This window comes from Andrena cerasifolii, chromosome 13, assembly GCF_050908995.1.
Source record: "Andrena cerasifolii isolate SP2316 chromosome 13, iyAndCera1_principal, whole genome shotgun sequence".
Lineage (NCBI taxonomy): Eukaryota > Metazoa > Arthropoda > Insecta > Hymenoptera > Andrenidae > Andrena > Andrena cerasifolii.
In genome coordinates, this window is record NC_135130.1 from 11,506,896 (window position 1) to 11,527,355 (window position 20,460).

At 41.5% G+C, this 20,460-nt stretch overlaps 6 protein-coding genes across 11 annotated transcripts; 3 read left to right on the forward strand and 3 right to left on the reverse strand.

Moving 5' to 3' along the window:
• Positions 1–124: 124 nt before the first annotated feature.
• On the reverse strand, positions 125–2,295 carry Mdh2 (malate dehydrogenase 2). The gene is made up of 5 exons (XM_076825250.1): positions 2,151–2,295; positions 1,443–1,658; positions 1,090–1,362; positions 685–1,014; positions 125–619 (listed from the first exon to the last, which is right to left on the reverse strand). Exons 1-5 carry the CDS (start codon positions 2,223–2,225, stop codon positions 491–493), a joined length of 1,023 nt encoding a protein of 340 aa, XP_076681365.1. The 5' UTR covers positions 2,226–2,295; the 3' UTR covers positions 125–490.
• Positions 2,296–2,536: 241 nt separating this feature from the next.
• Tfb4 (transcription factor B4) lies at positions 2,537–4,486 on the forward strand. The gene is made up of 6 exons (XM_076825254.1): positions 2,537–2,806; positions 3,257–3,753; positions 3,830–3,952; positions 4,029–4,164; positions 4,243–4,279; positions 4,366–4,486. Exons 1-6 carry the CDS (start codon positions 2,797–2,799, stop codon positions 4,439–4,441), a joined length of 879 nt encoding a protein of 292 aa, XP_076681369.1. The 5' UTR covers positions 2,537–2,796; the 3' UTR covers positions 4,442–4,486.
• A 68-nt stretch (positions 4,487–4,554) lies between these two features.
• LOC143375797 (sideroflexin-2-like) lies at positions 4,555–4,977 on the reverse strand. The gene is made up of 3 exons (XM_076825276.1): positions 4,846–4,977; positions 4,737–4,784; positions 4,555–4,660 (listed from the first exon to the last, which is right to left on the reverse strand). Exons 1-3 carry the CDS (start codon positions 4,962–4,964, stop codon positions 4,555–4,557), a joined length of 273 nt encoding a protein of 90 aa, XP_076681391.1. The 5' UTR covers positions 4,965–4,977.
• A 5-nt stretch (positions 4,978–4,982) lies between these two features.
• On the forward strand, positions 4,983–7,231 carry LOC143375789 (dynein axonemal light chain 1). Of its 2 annotated transcripts, XM_076825260.1 has the most exons (4): positions 4,983–6,161; positions 6,234–6,382; positions 6,464–6,853; positions 6,931–7,231. In XM_076825260.1, exons 1-4 carry the CDS (start codon positions 6,108–6,110, stop codon positions 6,944–6,946), a joined length of 609 nt encoding a protein of 202 aa, XP_076681375.1. In that variant the 5' UTR covers positions 4,983–6,107; the 3' UTR covers positions 6,947–7,231. The 2 variants fall into 2 exon arrangements, with proteins under 2 accessions (XP_076681375.1, XP_076681374.1); XM_076825259.1 differs by having other exon boundaries at positions 6,464–7,231.
• Positions 6,961–9,171, reverse strand: Zpr1 (zinc finger protein Zpr1). 2 transcript variants are annotated; one of them, XM_076825239.1, is made up of 4 exons: positions 9,021–9,171; positions 8,771–8,940; positions 8,029–8,704; positions 6,961–7,625 (listed from the first exon to the last, which is right to left on the reverse strand). In XM_076825239.1, the coding sequence occupies exons 2-4, from the start codon at positions 8,894–8,896 to the stop codon at positions 7,090–7,092; spliced, it is 1,338 nt and encodes a 445-aa protein (XP_076681354.1). In that variant the 5' UTR covers positions 8,897–8,940; positions 9,021–9,171; the 3' UTR covers positions 6,961–7,089. The 2 variants fall into 2 exon arrangements, with proteins under 2 accessions (XP_076681354.1, XP_076681355.1); XM_076825240.1 differs by having other exon boundaries at positions 9,025–9,101.
• Positions 9,172–9,770: 599 nt separating this feature from the next.
• Positions 9,771–19,568, forward strand: LOC143375773 (serine/threonine-protein phosphatase 2A 56 kDa regulatory subunit gamma isoform). Of its 4 annotated transcripts, none has more exons than XM_076825230.1 (9): positions 9,771–9,966; positions 10,511–10,573; positions 13,126–13,300; positions 15,568–15,770; positions 15,934–16,328; positions 16,413–16,746; positions 16,830–17,048; positions 17,121–17,342; positions 17,435–19,568. In XM_076825230.1, exons 1-9 carry the CDS (start codon positions 9,937–9,939, stop codon positions 17,582–17,584), a joined length of 1,791 nt encoding a protein of 596 aa, XP_076681345.1. In that variant the 5' UTR covers positions 9,771–9,936; the 3' UTR covers positions 17,585–19,568. The 4 variants fall into 4 exon arrangements, with proteins under 4 accessions (XP_076681345.1, XP_076681344.1, XP_076681346.1 ...); XM_076825229.1 differs by having other exon boundaries at positions 9,773–9,966; positions 17,112–17,342; XM_076825231.1 differs by lacking the exon at positions 9,771–9,966 and adding an exon at positions 10,140–10,355 and having other exon boundaries at positions 17,112–17,342.
• The last annotated feature ends 892 nt before the right edge of the window (positions 19,569–20,460 follow it).

Below are 20,460 nucleotides of genomic sequence, written 5' to 3' on the forward strand. Positions count from 1 at the left end.
TTGATCCTGATAGAGGAGACAATGTACAAGAGAGTTGCCTGACTGTTGGTAACACGATCTATGGAACTAGCTCTTCGTTTCAATAAATATTAGAGGAAAAATGGGAATGGAAATAATAGCAATATTTGTTTTTTTTTGTTCAAACAACGTTTCTTCTCGAATATGCTACATCATACTTCACATATCGACATTTTTTTATGAGGCCTATGAGTATTTTCTGCATGTGATAAAATTCTTTATTTCCGCCTTCCCAGTATTGTACGTTTACTTACTTCTTGGTGTTGATCGTTACAAATGTATTTTAATATAATCTATATCGTACACGCCATGCGTAAATCTACTGATTGACTGGTATAAAGGATCCACCTTTTCTGAATATTTTCTGGTTCGCGTACAACGCGAGTACTCTTACAATCAATACTGAAAAATCATTGGCTCCATCCTGATTTTCGTTGATCACGCTTCTATCTAGTATTCGAGTATACAGCATTCACTTCTTGTTCACGAAGTCCTCTCCCTTCTGAATGTTCTTCTTCAGCTCCGGAATAGCTTCGTCCAGCAGTTTCTTCTCGAAGCTGCTGAGCGTGCCGAGACCGAGATTCTTCGCAACGCCCCCTTTCTGAAATGCGGCATGAATATATTTCATGGGCACACATACAGTCGAGACTAGATAAAACTACTTACACCCAAAAGAATAGGCGTCGAGAAATATTTAGCGTCCGTGACATTCGATTTAACGTAGGAGCACTCGACGACACCCTGCTCTCCGTTCAGAGCCCTGATCAATGACAAACCGAATCGGGCACCCGCGTATGCCATCGAAAGCGTGGCTGAGCCTGTGCCAGCCTTCGCTTTAACGACCTCCGTGCCGGCTTCCTGGATTCTTCCAGTGAGAGCCTTCAGTTGGTCTTCTGGGAAGGAGACCGATGGTTTGCATTGTGAAATCAATGGGATAATGGTGATACCACTGTGACCTCCGATAACGGGCACGGATACCGCCTGCGGGTCAAGACGCTAAAAAAGAAACGCAATTTAGGTATTTACATCTGAATCGTTTTCTGGCCTCTATTAATCACACTTTAAACTAACTTTTGCTTCGCCAATGAACGCATTTGATCTGACTACGTCGAGCGTGGTTACTCCGAAAACTCTGTTGGGATCGTAAACACCAGCTTTTTGCAATACTTCGCTGGCAATGGGTACAGTGCTATTAACCGGATTAGAAATAATGGCAATTAGCGCTTTCGGTGACGCGTCCGCTATAGCCTGGGCGAGGTCCCTTACGATGGAAGCATTAGTGTTGAAGAGGTCATCTCTAGTCATTCCTGGTTTACGTGGTACACCAGCAGGTATAACGACCACCTAAGGATACACATCAATGAGAAGAAGCTTTTGCTTTCAATTTTAAACACGTTTCTCCCTGGCCTTATTGAAACACGTACTTGTGCTCCTTTAACAGAGTCCCTCAGTTGGTCAGGGCCCGTATAGGCTTTTACTTTTGCCGCCGTGTCGATGTGCGAGAGATCGGCAGCGACACCTGGCGTGTTCACAACATCGTACAAGGATAATTCGGTGACAAGAGGGGATTGTTTGAAGAGCAGCGATAACGGTTGGCCGATTCCACCGCTGGCTCCCAAAACGGCGACCTTGACATCGCGCTGAAAAATGACACAATCATTACGAGAAGTCGGCCGAATATAAGCTGCGGAAAACTGCCGCCTATAAGTCGCCGATAACCATTGAATACAAGTGGTTTCTCAAGAATTCCACGTTCCTAATGTTGGTACCAATAACGTCAACGATCGCGTCGAATAACACTTGATCGCGATGCGACCGATATGTTTGTACAATGTTTCTTTATCTTCGTTAACAATAGCACTTCGTACTACACAATACCGAATGCTGAATTTTTAATAGCCGTTCAAGCTTTGACATTTTCAAATCGTTTCGAAAGACGTTGCATAACTGTACTTCGTTTCTATAGTCGCAAAGCGCAGTGCAAATTATACTTTGCCGTAATCAAATCAGCACGTAACGATCGCGGTATTCACGAAGAATTCTAGTTGCTCTGAGGACGTCGGGTATAATGCGCTAATAGAAGAGAGGAAAATTTATAGGATCGATTCTGTATTGTAATTCGAAAAACTCACTCTACTGCTCGTCGAGAGTTGCCTTGCTCCTTGCTGAGCAACGGTCAACGTGGGCTTCACAAATCGCGGCAGCATGTTGTTCGCAGTATTCTTCGAGCACGAATGTGGCTGATTTCAAATTCGAGGAGACGACGTTCGATAACCTTTCAAAGACACCCCTGTGACCTCAATGATATTCCACACTCGTTCTGTTTCACTCCCTCCAATCCTCTGCTACATGCAGTAATACGTATGCAACCATGCGCGTTTTCGCACTGATAATTGCGCACGTCTGCAATCGTTTGTGGAATATAACGCGGGAATTTTTGAAGAAGTCATCACTCCTTGCATGTTGACGTTTTGATCACTTTTTTTAAAAAGCCAAATGTACCGTTTAATGTTACCGAAATTTGGTATGATTATTTTTGCCACACAAGATAGAACTAGGAATACAAAAATATTAATTCTTTTACGAACCCTGTACGCATACGTTAGTGGTTCGGCTCTCACACGGGTGTACAGTTTATATGTGGAAGGATTAAACGGTCATTTATTAAAATTTATCGCTGTAACGGGGCAGCTACGATGAATTGTTATAAAAACTTGTCGTAAGACTCTGTTTATGGTCGGTAAAACCAGTAATTGCATAAATTTACATTAATTCAAAATGTCAAGTGGTAAGTTGAGGTTATCTAACCTCTAAACAAGCCAAATGTTTGTCTTTTTAACTCTGCCTGGCAGTGAGAAATCGGAAATGGTCATCGAGGTTGGCAGGCTTTATCACGCATCCGCTAGGTGCGGGAAAGTATTGTTCAGCCCAATTCCTAACTTAATTTATCCTAGCTGCTGCACAAATACAGTTTTCATTCCCCAATTATTCAATCCTACAAATTAATTTACGTCGAGTTCCATAGAATTTACGACGTCGTTAAGACTGATCTCAAATGTCCCTAGATCAAATATCCAATCAATACTTTCCCCGTTGCGTTGGCGGGAAAATACGCCAATGTCAGGGAAGGAATAGTGACTCTCGACGCGAAAACACGCCACTGCCAGGCTTGGAGTTACGAACAAATGAATGTATTTAAATTATAGAATCACTGAATAAATCGCTCAACTTATTCCAGAAATAGAGACGAGTCTTTTATTAATTATACTAGACGTAAACCCGATCCAAAGAATTATAAAGCAAGAAACAAGGATATTGACGCAATGCTTGGACTCCACTATCGTTTTTGCAAATGCCCATCTAATGCAGTCATCTAACAACCAACTGGCTCTATTAGTCTGCCATAGTCATGGAGTAAAATTCTTATATCCATGCGAAAAGTCGTCGGAAATCAGACAAATGGATGGGCAGTACGAAAAGTTCACTATGGTCGAGCGTACTGTAAGGCAACAACTGCAGCAGGTGATCAATGAGATCACCATGGACAATCCTTTGAATGGAGAGAGCCTAATATCTGGGGCATTGACCATGGCACTGTGCTATGTCGCGAGACTAGAACGAGAGAAACTTGCCGGTGAAAAATTATATTCCAGAATCCTCGTGATCACAGCCAGCAATGATTCCGCGACTCAATATATGAATTACATGAATATATTCTTCACCGCTCAGAAAATGGTGAGTTACCATTTTTCTCCAACTTGTAGCTTGCAGATTGCAAAGTAAGGCTAACAATTTTCTTTGAAACATTTAGGGAATAATATTGGATGTGTGCAGTTTAGATCAGGAATTGACTTTACTTCAGCAAGGTTGCGACATAACCGGGGGAAATTATTTGAAGGTTCCACAATTAAGCGGATTGCTGCAATATTTACTAGTAAGAGAGGCATAATGCATTTACTTTTATCATGTACCAAGTCTCTTTTATTCATATGCAAGCGTTTCCTTTTTAGTGGATATTTCTTCCTGATCCAAATATTAGGTCTAAGCTAGTGCTGCCACCACCGGTGAAAGTGGATTACCGAGCGGCGTGCTTTTGCCACCAAGAGCTTATTGATATTGGCTATGTATGCTCCATATGTTTATCAAGTAAGAGAGACATGTGAAATTATTTTATTATCCTTACTGGATTTACACTAAACATTAATCAATAATTTTTGTTTACAGTATTTTGTAAATTCAGTCCAATCTGTACCACTTGTCAGTAAGTATATTCGTCACATTAATGTATTCAAATATTTTTTTCGAAATGCTAAGTAATAAATCGCACTTTTTGTTATTTTCTTGCAGCACAGTATTCAAAATGCCGGGACCTATACCTATCAAAATGAAGAAGAAGAAGAAAAATTTGGATATAGTACATTAATCATATTTAATGTTATCTTCTAGTAATAAGAACTTTTTACCTCGATACATCTATTTTCTCACCACAAATGTCATATCAGGTTATAACAACGAAAATGCATCGAAACTGCCTGCTCACAGTCCCTTATTATAATAGAGTTTGGTCACATGGTCGCCGACATTTGCTTCAAATTCTTTGTATTCGGATGGGCGTAGCTTCAACCATTTTGGGCTCATGGAACTTAACAATTAAAGCGTGTTAATTATCGAATCGCTTTACCTCGCGATCGTTAACTGAATATTACGCAGTCGCTTACTTGCATTGCGGAAAAATTGCGAGAGACGAGGGAATCATGAACATGCAGCTGTAGAAATAAATAATTATAGTGAACAGCCAATCGTTCGAACAGAAGAGAGGAAATTTACCATAGTGCACAGATAAAGGTCTCTATCGGAAGCTGCGCCCATGGCCGAAGCTTGTAAAAACAGTACACCCTGATATTCTGCGTTGCTAATGGAAGGAAGACCAAGCATGGCATGGGCATAACAATTCTCGTGATAAAGCATTCGGTAATACCCTTTACCGCTGCTACCCTGGAATTCATTATGGGATTTTCTGCCTCACCAACGTACAAAGGAATGCCATTTGCTATTTCCTTGTGGCGCATAAGTGGCAAATTTACCGCGTGCCCGGTAACCACCGCACAAAATGGCACAAGTTTCTAATATTAAAGAAAGGCCTATGAGAGTGGTACAAATTTGTGTAGAAGATGGAACGTTACTTCGCTGCAAAGTAACAGGAAACTATATAACTTTTAAGAGAGGTCCACTGCAACGCAGCATCCTTCTGCAGCCAGCGGCCATCAAAGAGCTCGCTATTACTGCGCACACGAAAGCACATTTCACCGTGTTTTTATCGTCCTGATCGTCGGCCGCCGCATTTCTGTTCGCGTAATTCAGGATGGCGTTGTGGGTCTGGTTTGCTATCTGGCATAACACGACGGCAGTGGTACTTCTAAGAAATGCACACAATACATGCTAACGGTGTCTGAATTGGTGGCATGGGAAGAGAGCTGTTTCTCGTTGGCACAGAGACTTTAAACGATTTACTTGTAAAACGTGATCATTGCTGTTGTGAGTACGACGGAAATGGGCAATTGGAACGATAGTCGGCCAAGAATGGGCATTAGTTCACCTGTGTCTGGATGAAACGCACTATCTCTGAGTTTCTTCGCGCGAATAAGCTGCGCCATTGGGACATCCGAAGGTACACTACCGGCTCTAGAAAGTATTTGTAATCAACTTGAAATTCTGTTACTGTGCCCCACCTACAGTTCACTCACTTGTAGTCATCGCATAACTGTTTCGCCTTCCATAATTTTTTTTCGGGCACGATAATTGTGCGCCAGTCAGTGATAAAAGCAAAGTGTTTCCATCTACCAATATAGGTGGACTGGTCCCATAATGGTTGATCGATGTCAAACTTATCTCCGCTGTCCGACGTCAAATCAATCTTCGGCGGCATCGTTTATAAATTTGTATCTGCTACTTTTTAATGAACAATAGTTGATGAAATTATAATTCGAAACTGTATGGCATAATGTTATTACAAAAGGGATAAACATGGAATTCATAAATGTTGGATTTTTATATAAGTAAAGTGAAGTTAACAGTCGGTTGTCGCGATTATGTATTGTTTATGCGTTTTTAATTGTGAGTGGATTCGCTTCGTCGTTTACATGGTACACATTATTTTCCAAAAAATTTTGCAATCTTCGTTATTTTCAATATTTTAAAGTGAAGGTATTGCGCAGGCTAAAGCGACGACCTGCAAAGAAGCTATTCAAAGATGGGAGGAGAAAAGTGGTTCAAGTGCCGGTGAAGCGAAAGAAATCATTTTGTCCTTCCAGTGGCCTCCTATCGAGAGAATGGATAACAGTTTAGCGGCGCTGGCCGCAGTAGAGTCAGTTATTTTCTAAATTATGCTTGCTTAAAAATATGATTAAGTTATTCAGGTGGCCGTAAAAGTTTCTTTTATTCCAAGGAGACTATCGCTTTCGACGAACATGATAGAAAAAATCAGTGGTATTAATGCCTTGAAGCACTTGCGGATTCTGTCTTTGGGTCGTAACAACATTAAAACGTTTTCCGGGTTAGAAGCAGTTGGGGAGCACTTAGAAGAACTATGGATATCTTACAACCTGATTGAAAAGATTAAAGGCGTGAATGTTTTGAGAGCTCTGAAAGTGCTTTACATGTCCAATAATTTGGTAAAAGATTGGGCGGAATTTAATCGTTTGCAAGAAATACCCCAACTTCAAGATTTATTGTTCATTAACAACCCCATTTGCGAGAATATGGACGTAGAGTCTTGGCGCAATCAGGCTACCAGAAGACTTCCCAAGTTAACGAAACTCGACTCGATACCCGTGGTGTACCTATTTTTAATATCGAGCTACGGTATAATCAGCTTCAGTGATACGAAAATTAAATGCCCTTTTCATCTTTCAGGAACGTCGGCGATTAATAGAAAACGAAGGCTTCGTAAAAATTTTGCAATTTCATTGCAAAATATGTATTTACACGATACTGTGTACATTTATAATACATTATTTGCAATCAAATATAATACATTATGTTGACTCAGTTGTAGATCTTTACAACGAATGATTAGTAGTTTTCAACTTTCATATCATTCAGTCCCAGTTCGTCGTTCTGTTCGAAACTCCTTTCGTATTTGGTAATCACCAAGCCGCTGTCGAGCCCATCGTCCGAGAGACTCTGCGCGTAACTGTTACCCGCTGGATCGTCTAATACCAACGTTACTTTTCGTCTTCCTTCTAACACCTCGCTCAATTCTGATATGAAGACTTCCATTCTCTTTACAATTTCGGGATCGCTACTGTCGCCAGTAAAGGCGGTCGAGCTCGATAACTGTTCCTTAATCGCTACTAAAATACCCTCTACCGTGGTGAATCGTCCACCTAGAGCGGAAGGACCAATCTCTAGTTCCAATTCGGGTATTTCCAAGTAACAAGTCTCTGACTTCAATAAATCGCGACTAAAGTCATATTTCCCTGCTACTGTTACTTCTATTTTCATTCCCTCGGGTTCGATACCTCCGCCACTTTTAACTTCGTTTGTTCTGTGGCCACAGGATTCACAAACTGTTGCCATGATTACCACTTCCTTAAAGTGCGGAATATCTGTGTATTAAATTAAAGAAGAAACAATATGACACGTAATTATTAGAAAGAAAATTTGAACGACCGAGAAATCGGAAGTAGGCCTAAAGGTTGGCAGCCTTTTTTTTGCGCATGCGCTATTCTGGGGTAAGTATTGTCCACCTTAGTTCCTAACCTCAACTTCGATCTTGATCGTAATCTTTATCCTAACCCGAACTTATGTTGCGGTAGTAGTTCTCACTTCTTTTATTCAATCCGCTTCCACAAATTCACCTACACCAAATCTAATGAAATCTACGCTGCAATTAAAAGTATTCTCAAGATCCCTAGATCAATGTTCCTAGATCCAACGTGTGGGACAATAATTTCCCTGTTGCATCGCCGCGAAAGTACGCCAATTTCAGGCACAGGTAGAAAAGGATACTGGTCATTTTCATATTAGTTTCGCATGGAGAATTACATTCCGGGCAATTTGTTCTAAAAGAAAGAACTTCACCCTCAATTTGCTCCAATGTATATTCTCCTTCCTGTATAGGTTTCAGCAAAACATCTTCCGAATTTTCCGCATAAATTCCTAAAATATGATTTTGCTCTGTGGTCCTCCTAAATCTTGTTATTGTACATCCCTCGTCCTTCAAAGGTGCATTTGGATTTTCTAAGTGAGATTCTCCTGACATGTCCTCAAGTATCATAGTGAAAGGCTCGTCCAAAGATTTAAGTTTCCTCAATTTCTCAAGAAACTCATCAATTTGAGCTGCGGCACTGGGATGCTCTTTCCTTCGTTCGGACTGATCCTGTTTTAATCCATTGATGGTTCTTTCTATTATTCCTTCGACCGTAGTGATCTCCCCTTTCTGTGATCCACAGGGTATTTCAAAGTCTAAAGACGGAATTTGAACGCTAGCATAGTCAGATTTGATGACTTGACGATTCAAATCTGCGGTCGTTGTAACTTGGAGTATTATTTTAATTCCTCTGTCTGCGATTCTTCCACTATTCTGTATCTCATTGTTCTGATAGCCGCAATGTTCACAGTCAAAGGACATTACTACGATCTCCTTGTAATGGGGAATCTTCGTAAGCAGCAACCTAGTGACACCCTGTACGTATAAAAGAAGAAAATTACAAACAATTTTTTTTAAATGTTTAATTATAAAATATGTTACATTCTGTCCACAATTCACGCAGAGACTTTCTATCTCTGTTGTTTCAGGTTCCGGATCATCTGCTGTTAGGCTGCGAAATATTGGTTTCATTTTTTCCCCGGTTATTTTTTTTTTAATCTCCGACATTTTTAGGTTATGTATATTTTGCACACTTGGTCGCCGCTAAGAATCTATTTTCAAAAGGACCAAGCTTAGTTATTGCTTCATAATTATACACGTCTCTGATTTATTATACTAGAGGCGCTTATACCTGCTAAATATCAAATTATAAACAAAAACAACCATCCCTCAATTTCTTCGAAAACGTAATGATCAAAACATACGATTCAGGAGCAAAAAACTTCAGTATAGGGTCCCCAGGTGTGGAAAATCACTAAACCTTGTACCATTAAGTTACTACATTTCAGTAGACGCATAAGGACACATACGTATTACAGAAAACAGTGAATTGTAGAATAATACACTGTGTGATAAACTCCAAAATGAATATTTCCTTATATTCACCTTATATTAAATATTTTAAAACGCCGAACACCTGCGCCATTGATCGTAAGTTGTGGCGCCAACTCATTGTTACCTCCCTTCATGCCTGTCATTTTAAACGCCTTTCAATCTAAAGTTGCTTTCATTACATCGAATAAGAATTTTGTACATAACGGGGTAAGGAAAAGTACAGAATTTCTCTTTGTTCATAGTACTTTCTCATCGTAGTTTATCGGCGCGCAGAATAATTCGCCAGTTTTCCCGCTGATTAATCTTATTCAGTGCTACCATAACATGTGAAGCTACCAAGCATGGCTCCAATTATGCTAGCACATAACTTTCATAATATCCGTTCGCAGGTTGCATTGCGTGCGCAATGCCAACGGCAGGCGGTATTTTCGCGTTTAAATAACATTAGCCATGCGAAAAGAGGCTTTGCGGTGGAGGTTTGAAATGCTAGGGAAAAAGGGGAAGCTCGGAAGCGTTCGCGGCGAGTGGCGCGAATCGCTGGCCAAAAGGTTCAATCGCTAAGCGTAGCCAATGGCGGCCAGCGAATGAGTGTCTCGTGTCGGCTCCTCGTTTGCTGCTGTGATCGATGTGTTTACTACGTGGCTTCGCGAAGTGTGCAATTCCGCGTATAGCACGATCACGCGTAGCCATTAAACGCGAACGATAGAACGATCATGTCGAGCCGGCAGTCAAAAAAAGATAAGGTGCGTTTATCTTGTTGCACGGTCACTCTCCTGTATCTCTGGTCTGGGTCTGAATCGTGCGTCTCTCCTTACGGCGATCGGTACCACACGTATACACAGAGGGACACGTACGTGGAAAGCGGAGTTCCTTCGCGACGAGGAGAGATCGCGGGCACGCGCGCGCTTCGGAGAAAGACAGAGAGACTGAGAGAGAGAAAGAGAGGGGGAGGGAGACGATGACAGGGATAGTATAGGAGAGAGAAAGGGAAGAAGGGAGAGTAAAAGAGAGTTCGGGGAAACAACCCCGGTAGCCGAGACACCGAAGGGTGTAGCGTGATTTCCGATTTCTCGATAAGCGTTTCGCTAGCACGTTTTCACGGCCGAGCTGTACCCAGGGACCTGACACCATGGTACATCTCCGCTAATTCTCGTTTCCGTTCCGTGACATTGCGCGAGCGGTGAATTTTTTTGCCGAGCTAGCCGTATTATCGAATACGCGGATCCGTGTGCTGCCGTCGTGGCATCGTGAATCGTGCAGCCGGTGATTAACTCGGTTTTGTTCCAGGATGCGACCAAGATCGGCAAGGAGAAGGGAAAGAACGGCAAGGACGGCGAGACGGGCGATGAGGTGAGGTTATATCGTCCCTCCTATACGCTCCCGTCCTACCGATCGACATCACTCGATTAGCCCGTTAGTAATTCCCGTCACCTCCTGTCATCCTCGATCTCTTTTCTACCGTGGGCTTACTTTCGCTTCATCTTTGCCCGCCTAACGTCTCGACACCTCGATCATCGAGCATTTCCGTTGGTGTCACACTGTACAGGCTCTCGTTTGAAAGATACACTCTCCCGAGTATGGTGCGGTGTCCATCTTCGACACCTTGTGCCACCTGAAATGTTTCCCTCCGCTAAGTTGTGTACACACGCATATAGTTGAAACGCGCGCATACGTGTATGTATGTTCCGTTATGCAATTGTTCAGCGCGCTTTTTGCATGGAGATCGCCTCGTCCATAGGAATACGCCTCCGTGACGGTTTTAAAGTCCCCCTTTGAAAAAAATCTTATTTGGCATAGGTGGCGCTCGAAGCGCCAGGGCTTACTTCATAAATAGAGAACGATGTACACGAAAGGCATGAGAACACCCAAGTTTTCTCGCCACCGTCTCTTTCACCAGCGTTAAGTAGCTTTGATTAACAATTTCTATCGTTCGTAAAAATCATACATTTCCTATGATACACTTCCTGATTGTAATTAATGTATACTCCACGCGCGGAATCAATCTCTTCGCGCGATACCAATGGAAAGAAATCCTGAGCACGGAATTACCCGCGCAATTATAAATGTATAGTGAAAAATGTTAATTGATCGTTAAGATCAACGTGTTAATCGTTGTATGACGAGTTAATCCCGACTCTCGTGTTTCTTTTTTATTACTTCACATTATCCAATAAATTCTTTTATAAATCCTCCGTGTAAAATCATACACGAGGTTTTTACCGTAGGATTTTATTAAATTTCGTAACATTATGCTTTATGAAATTCGCGGCTAGCGGTGGAGAGATACGAGACCGAGGTGAAATTATAAAATCAGTGGCAAAACGGTAAAACTGTACGGTATTATTCATTTTACTTATAAAATTCCGTATAGCACGTTGAATTATGAAACTGCATACCGCACCAGTTATCGATCGATGATAATGCCAAAAATTGATTAATTATCGATTAACGATCGTCGATTTTTTAAAAATATTCTGTACTATATTGAATTAAATTGTTCGTTTTCCCAAATCGATTATCATGTATCCTCGATTTATTAAATTAATGTTAAGTACGAAACGGATATCTCAACGATCAAAAATTATTTGTTACATTGTATATTGTTGTAGTTGACCACTAACTTATTTAGATTGTGATTAATTATTTAAAAACGATGTAGAAATCGGCAAATATTCCAGAAATACACTACTGCCTTTTATCCGAGGCATGCAAGTTATACGTATATCTGTAGTGCCACTACATGTTACTAAACTTCCATCGAGTATTAGTATTTTATTTGCGACAGTAATATGGAAAGGTAGAGAATTGATAAAAAGTGCAGTAGCGAGTATAAAATATTCATGCATGTATTTACAAGAATATTCAATCAATCACAAAAATATTTAGTGGTGTAAAGATTCCATGAAAGAATGCACGGCGAACGATAATACAGCTCGAGAAGAAATTGATATTACAATCGCATATGTTAAACAAAATTCGTCACTTACAAACAAGAAGGGCAAATACTATTTCGTTGTTATGCGGCACGCCTCCTCAAAGACTTCGCTAACGGTCAGGGCTCCTCATGAAGAAGTTTTGTGATTGGTGTTGAAGTCATTCTTGCGCATCTGTATCACTGTTTTCATTTGACGAATTGTGGGTATTTTTTAGTGTGCCAGAATGAAGTAGACCCGAAAGACTAATATAAAACTGTTACACTATCCTTGTACATTTGCCGAACGTATCTTCAAGTAACTATCATCTTTTTTGGCCACTAGAAGATGCTCAAAAAGGACATCACCCCAGATGAAGGGTCAAGATCATCAGTGCATAAATGGTTTCAAGATCATCTACAAAACTTCTCTCAATGGAAGCCAGGCATTAATGCAACGTTGGAAGAATTGTGTCGAATGTAATGAGGATTACGCATAGATTGGCATACGCATTCGCTTTTAAAGAATAATTTTTTTTTTCAAACACCTTCGGACTCTGTGTGGATTTCATTGGAAGTGTGTTTAAAAAAAAACAGAAGCTTTCTGGTTAGCGATCTCTTCTGTGTGGTGTGAATACGAGAGTAATGCGGATATGTTCGTTTTTTCATGGGGATTCTAATGTACGTGAACTATCGGAACGAGTGAAAGTTTCCCTAGACAGCTTCGGTATTCATTCATTCAGAACGATGCGAAATAGTTTCGTCGTCGAGGAAAGTGTATCATTTGAAAAAAAGATTTTCTGTTCTATTGCTTTGTGTATGCTGTTTTCATGCATGTATTGTGTATAGGGACTTCACTCCGTTTAATTGATATTGTATCTCTTTGGATTTTACGATTATATTGCACTGTGACAGTTCTAGAAGGTTTCCAATAAGAAATTCTTCGTGTTTAGGCTGATTGCGCTACAGAATTCTTCTTGTTGTTTCACAGACCAACAAGGTAGCAGGTGGGCCGCCAGCTACGAGCACACCACCGCCGCCAACCTTGATCAACAAGGTCAAATACCAGCCCGGCGGACCTGTGATAAAAAAGGACAAGCGGCAAAGTAGCTCGAGGTTCAACATTTCGAAGAACCGAGAACTTCAAAAGTTGCCGCTGTTGTCTGGTGAGTTACCGAAATAATTCGTGATGATTATAGAGCTTAAGGTTGGCAACAGTGCGGCAGCATGTAACCTGTTAAACCTTGAACCGTGCAACTAAAAATCCAGCGCACTGTCCGCAGTTAAAAATATTCTGATCGCTAAGAGACGAACGTGAAGGTTCCTGATAAACTAATAAGGAAGGATGCGCTAGTAATTGTCAGAACTTAATACACGTGGTAGTATAATTACATACGAAGTATTTCCTGCATTGTACTACACTCATTGGGACTTGTAGTGGCTCTGGCGTTTTCAGGGAAACCTACTTTGCTCTGCAGCAATAATTGCCACGTAATGATTAATTAGTGTAACACTACCAAAGTAGGAGCAATAAACTGCAATCTGCTTAATGAATGCAGCGAGGGTAGATCCGAGCGGTTACCTACCGCTGCTTCATGTACGACAGTGCAGCGCACTCTGTTGTTTCAATAACCACACGTTCGGTACATTCGTTCAATACATAAGATGGAAATACATTTCCAATTTTCCGTCCGATAAAAAAGCGATTCCTTCTCTTCAACGCCGTACCAATGTTTCGTCATTTTTGTAGAAAATGCGATACTAGTATCCTTGATCGAGATAGTCGTTCCTTAACGTAATCCTGTAATAAAAATGTTAACTGATAGGATCGCGATCGGTATGATCAAAGAAAGGATTGGAACCGCCGCGTCGCGTGCCGTTATTGCCGTTATTGTGAGAAGTGAATTAATCAGTTACTATTGCCTTTTTAATTCCGGTCAGTCAGGATTGCGAAAGTAGCTACGTCATAGCGTATCGATTGTAAGGCGCGGTGGTTCACGCATGCGCGCTCCCATCGCTCGGGATTCCTGGTTTTCTAACGTAAACAGTCCTTGCTCGTTCAAACGGCCTCTGATATCGGCGGCATTTCCCCAATTTGAATCTGACCAAGCTTATCCAATCTCTCGACGTAGTACAAGAGTGGCGCGTGCAGCGACGATACACGGATAAATCTCCGCGCGACCTGCGTCGCCGTAGGCAGCAAGATATGTGTAGTTTTTGCTCGGAAGAACGGCCAGTTACGTCTCGAAGCAACAGATTGTTATGTGAATAAGGAAGCCGGTGCGTAATAGGTATGCCGTGCGCGCTCTAATTTGTCGGAGGGGGAAAAAGAGCAGAGTACCGGTGATAATATTGGAAACGTAAACGCGGAAAGCTACTGGGAAGCCAGGATGGTTCATGTGGACGGATATATTCCATTCTCGTCCGGCGGTCTGCCGAAAAGCCCGAGCTTCCACCAGGGGCTTGCCCTGGCCACTGTACTATCCCGTGAATCGAACAAATCTTACTTGACCAACTTCACTTCGCCTTACCAACCGCTACGGCCCCTGTTAATCGGTAAAGAGACTTCTTTGTCGTTAGTCTAGGAATAGCCTTTACCAAGTAGGAGTGAATATTAGATACGAAACGGGAGAGCTTGATGAGAAGTGTGGGTGTGAGAGAGTATGATACATGTGTGGTCGAAAGCCGTGAAGGTCCGTTTTAGAGTCTCTGCCGAGAATTAATGCGTGAGAAAGTCTAAGAATAGGGGGAATAATGTCCAAAGGGTACTTATAGTGGAAAGAGTCTATAGAGGAAAGAGTTTTTGTTCATGATAGTATTTGGAAGAAGAAGGGAATGCATCCATGAAGTGGACCAAAGTGTCAAAGTATATGGGGACCTAAAAGTGAAAGAATGATAGTCCCTGGAACAGCCTATAAGGGGAACAGTGTTCAAGAGAGATAGAAGTGGAGAGTCAGAGAGGGAGAGAGAGAGAGAGAGAGAGGAATGGATGAGACTCATAAGAGTGCGCGCGCATTCGTATGGTCCGTGAAGTGTAGTGTACGGAATTTGTGTGCGATGTGGGTATGTGACATTGTGCGAAGCGGGGTGCGCGCGCAAGGTCTCTGTTGCGCGCGCACCTTTTGTGCGTTCCGCGAAGTGCGGGACATGCACAGTTTTTCGAATTGCACGTATTTTCTAGTGCGAGACGTATGCTTGTGTGCATTTTGTGCGAATGCGTATGGGGCCATTTTTGTGAAGCGCGCGCAGACGTCTCCTTCAAGGTAGGAGACAATGTAGCGGAGGCAAAGAGCGCGCGGTAGAGAGTGTGGCGTCCGTGTGAATGAACTCGAGGGAAAGTGTGCACAAAGGGGTGCTCTCCCCAAGTGCTAACTCTAAGATCCGATACTTTCTGTTCGCGCAAGTACCACTTTCTTCCCTTTTGTTACTTTAGAAACGCAACAAGGGAACGAAAGAGAGGAACTTTTTATACAGAAGCTACGACAATGTTGCGTGCTCTTCGATTTCGTGCCCGATCCGCTGTCGGACTTAAAGTGGAAGGAAGTGAAGCGTACCGCTCTGCACGAGATAGTCGAGTACGTTACCAAAAACAAAAACGTAATCACGGAAGCTATATACCCGGAAGCCGTGAACATGGTAAGTGCAGGGCACTTGACTGTTTGCTAGCAAACGCGCATCGCCAAGTCCGATACGTGATTAATACTTTGGTCAGTAAGAAACTTGTCGGTTCAGCGACACATTTAAACTTACCCGTCGAGGATGAATAAGAATTTCTTCTAACAAAATCAAGCGTTTGTAGTTCGCAGTGAATCTGTTTCGTACACTGCCGCCCTCATCAAATCCGAATGGCGCCGAATTCGATCCGGAAGAGGACGAGCCAACGTTGGAAGCAGCCTGGCCTCACTTACAATTTGTTTACGAGTTCTTTCTCCGGTTGCTGGAGTCCCAAGACTTTCAACCCTCCATCGCCAGACGCTACATAGACCAAAAGTTTGTGCTGCAGCTTTTGGAACTTTTCGACTCGGAGGACCCGCGGGAGAGGGATTTCCTTAAGACAACGCTTCATAGGATTTATGGGAAGTTCCTAGGGCTTAGGGCGTACATCAGGAAGCAAATAAACAACGTTTTTTATCGATTTATATACGAGACCGAGCACCACAACGGTATCGCTGAACTCCTTGAGATTTTGGGGAGGTAGCTGTTGCCCACTTGTTGTAAATAATGTAAAAAAAAAAGGTCCCCGTTGCACGCTCAGTGTTGGCTTCTCTCTTCTTCCAGTATAATAAACGGGTTCGCTTTGCCATTGAAGGAGGAACACAAAATCTTCCTACTAAAGGTGCTATTGCCTTTGCACAAAGCCAAATCCTTGTCCGTGTATCACCCGCAGTTGGCGTACTGCGTCGTCCAATTTTTGGAGAAGGATCCGTCGTTGACCGAGCCTGTGATTCGAAGCTTGTTGAAGTTCTGGCCGAAAACACATTCCCCTAAAGAAGTGATGTTCTTGAACGAGCTTGAGGAGATTCTGGACGTGATCGAACCTGCCGAATTTCAGAAAGTTATGGACCCACTGTTTAGGCAATTAGCGAAATGCGTCTCGTCTCCACATTTTCAGGTACTGCCACTCGTTCCCTCTGTTACAGCGAGCCAGTGTTATTGGCACAGTTGCTTTATTAACTTTGTGACCTGTTTGCTTAGGTGGCTGAAAGAGCTCTTTACTACTGGAACAACGAATACATAATGTCCCTAATATCGGATAATTACTCAGTCATCTTACCCATCATGTACCCAGCATTTTATAGAAACTCGCGGAATCATTGGAACAAGACGATCCACGGCTTGATCTACAACGCGCTGAAGCTTTTCATGGAGATGAACCAGAAGGTGTTCGACGAGTGCACTCAACAGTATTATCAAGTACGTTATACCATTTTGCATGACGTGACAGCGAAAGCCCGAAACTTAGTGCCACGTTTTTAGGACCGTCAGAGGGAGAGGAAGCTGATAAAAGACAGGGATGAAGCGTGGATGCGCGTGGAAGCTTTAGCGATGAGACATCCAAATTACACTATGAACATTAAGGGTCTGACGAACAGCACTGCGAGTACCACGATATCGCAGCAACAGTTAGACAGCCCTCCGCCCGACGACGATGGCGACACAGATCAAGCGCCGCTCACGTTGGAGAAAATAGAGGCAAAAGCGAATGAGGTAGGATCGATTGAGATTTCCCATTTTTTACTCGCTCACCCTCACCCACCCTTAAACGTCGTAAAGTGATCCTTTTCTTTTTGTAATTGTAGGCAAAGAAAATGACAAACACCAATAAAACAAAGCCACTTTTGCGAAGGAAAAGCGACTTACCCCAAGACACGTACACAATGCGGGCATTGTCCGATCACAAACGCGCGGACGAGTACCTCGTCACGCCACCGGATCCCAACAATTGCTAGTCTCTACCGCAATCTCTTCCCGTGTATCCTCTCTTCTGCTGCAGTGATATTGGGAGTTAGCTTTTTTCGGAGAGAGCAAAAAAGCGTGCAAGCCCGGCGAGATCCGTCGAATCTAATCAAGCGGCGATAACCGTCTACAACAGAGATTTTCGTATAGAGGCCACGATGTCGTAATCCCCCCCTTATATCAAAACTGTCAAGATGTATGTAATTGTTATTTCATTGCGGTAAACGAAAAGAAAAAGCTTTCTCTCATTGCACCCAGCACTTTCGGAAGATGTATCCGTGTCCGTAGTAATCTACAAAAAGAAGAAAAAGAAAAAGCTGATAACTTCCTATATATATACATACATACATATATATATACACACAGACACACAGAGACACAAAACATTCTTCGAGTTGATTTACATAAAGTATTGCGAGAATTATTATTCAGATATTACGTGCTCGCTACTGAAACCACGAGATGCGAGAAGAAAACCTAGCGAATAAGGGTCCTAAGTATGTATACATATGTATGCAGAGTATTTTATAAATTGTAGATTTCTTGCGTATGGGGAAGTCTATCGCTGACAATAAGACAGTCTTTTTTTTCACCGGTAAGTACGCGTTCGCCCTTTTAAATTCGTTGCGGAACACGTGCAGGTTAATTCGTAAATGGGACTAGAGATGGCGTACCAGTGTCGTAGGATGTTGAAAGCCAGATTCTCGATCGTTTTTAAGATGTTGTCTTGCTTTTGGCGGGGGATTTTCTTCATATTATAGGAATTTATGGTTTATCGAACACCCTCTATATATGCTCTAAGTAAACAAATTTTATACGAACGCGACAAAGGTCAGAAGAAAAATGGCCGCGTGCTTGATGTAATAAGGAAAGAGAGAGAGAGAGAGAGAGAGAGCGAGCGAGAGAGAGAGAGAGAGAGAGAAAGAAAAAAGAAAATTGTAGTATGCAAGTTTGAGGCGCTACTCTTCTGAGCGAGATTTCCACTGATGCGCAAAACGACAGACATTAATGAAACAAGTGATACATAGTTGCTTCAACGCTACACCAGCTCATTATTTAGCGGCAGAAAGAACAAAAAGAGACAAAAAAATGGAAAAAGACAAATGAGAACGTCGTTTTAGAGTTAGATATGAACGTGATAGCACTATTTTAGAATATCGATTGTTATGAAATCTGAATATTCCTGAACGTACTAACTTTTATATCTGTCGTGCCTAGATGCCTGTGGAACGCATTCGCAAGAATCGCCTCTGCCAGAGGCCTATAATTTAAGAATCGTTAAAAATGGAAAGCAACGAGTTATGCGTGACGTTATCAGATGGTATGATGATATTCACATCACGAATTCATTTTTTTCCCCCAGGAACGCTTAAAAGTGAACGTTGCGCCATCGCCTCGTCAGTTTCGCGGTTAATCGAAGAAAGAAAGGAGAGAAGTTATTACACAGTTTTGTCGCTCACAAAAAAAAAGAAGACAGACGAGAAGGCAAAAGAAGCAACCGAAGAATAGAAACGAATGAAATTTAAAAAGCGATCTAAGTAAAAAAAGAAAAGTACGTTTAGTCTTTTGCGCTGCTGGCAGGCTGTTATGTTAAACATTGTGTAAGGGATGGAACTTGTTGAGAATAGATAAACGATTAGCACCTATTATTAAAGTAACGGAAATTAAAGCCAAATGAGATAAATATAAAAATTATTTACTATTTAATCGTCCCTTCAAGAAGGCGAATGGCTGTTTTTGTTACACGAACCATTTTAATAACACGATGAGTATTCTTATCGATAATAATTCTTATTATCAAACGCAGTGTAATCTCGAAGGGGCTCATTGATCGAGGATTTTATTACAAGTAAAAAGATCATTGTATTCTAAGTGGGAAGCTTTTAGCAATGAAACTATTTTTATTCCAACTTTTCATTCAAATAGGTTATACTTTTAATGAAACGCCTTATTTAAATAAACAGTTGGTAGATACAGCGAGTTTTCTTAATTTGTTTTATTGTTACTGTAATCCTGCAGATATAAATGGGGTTTATTGGGATTATATTTTTTATGTTTCGATCGTTGAAGTCAATCGAAAAAAAAAACACTAGATAATAATACTCGAGAGAAGCGTCTGTCGAGTAATGCATGTTTCGATCTATTACTGCGTCTATTCGTTCATACTAGCAACATCTAAGATATATTTTTGAAGTTTGTAAAATTCATAGTAGTCAGGGCGCTCCATTAAACTTCTCGTCCTTGAAACTTCTGAAGATTGTTACTGGCTTATCGATGGAGTATCTAATCCTCGATCATTTCTTGTTGCACAGTGACGGGCTTAAATTGTATGAAAAGGAAAGTGCAAATTTCCTTTTAATGTACATGATTTTCTTGTGGCACGAATGGGTTAGCTCGGATAAGTTGAAGCATTCATTTTCAACAATGTTTTATACGTTTTTTATGATAATGTGGGAATGAGCCAACAATCGAGTACATTTTAAGTGAACTTTAAGTGAGAAATAGTCGAACGTTTTTATGTAAGGGGGAGTAAGGATGTCCTTAGGAAAAAATCACTAGGCAGCTTGAATCATGTAGTATTGTCTCTTGTTCTTCCTTACGTAAAATTCGTAAGTTATACGAAAGACGTTCGACCGAAGAGCAAGCACGTTCGTAAGAGATTTCTAGAATTTCGTGTACAGTAAATCGCTTCGAACTTAGAGATACCAGTTACAACGGGTCGCATACAGAACCGTGTATAAATTTTCGATTACGAAATTTTTTCCACGATCGTCTGTCTGATCGATTCAATTCCATGCATGCATATATTCCTTTACAGTTTGTTGGAAGCATAATTTTATAATAAATATATAATTATAACGAAACTAGA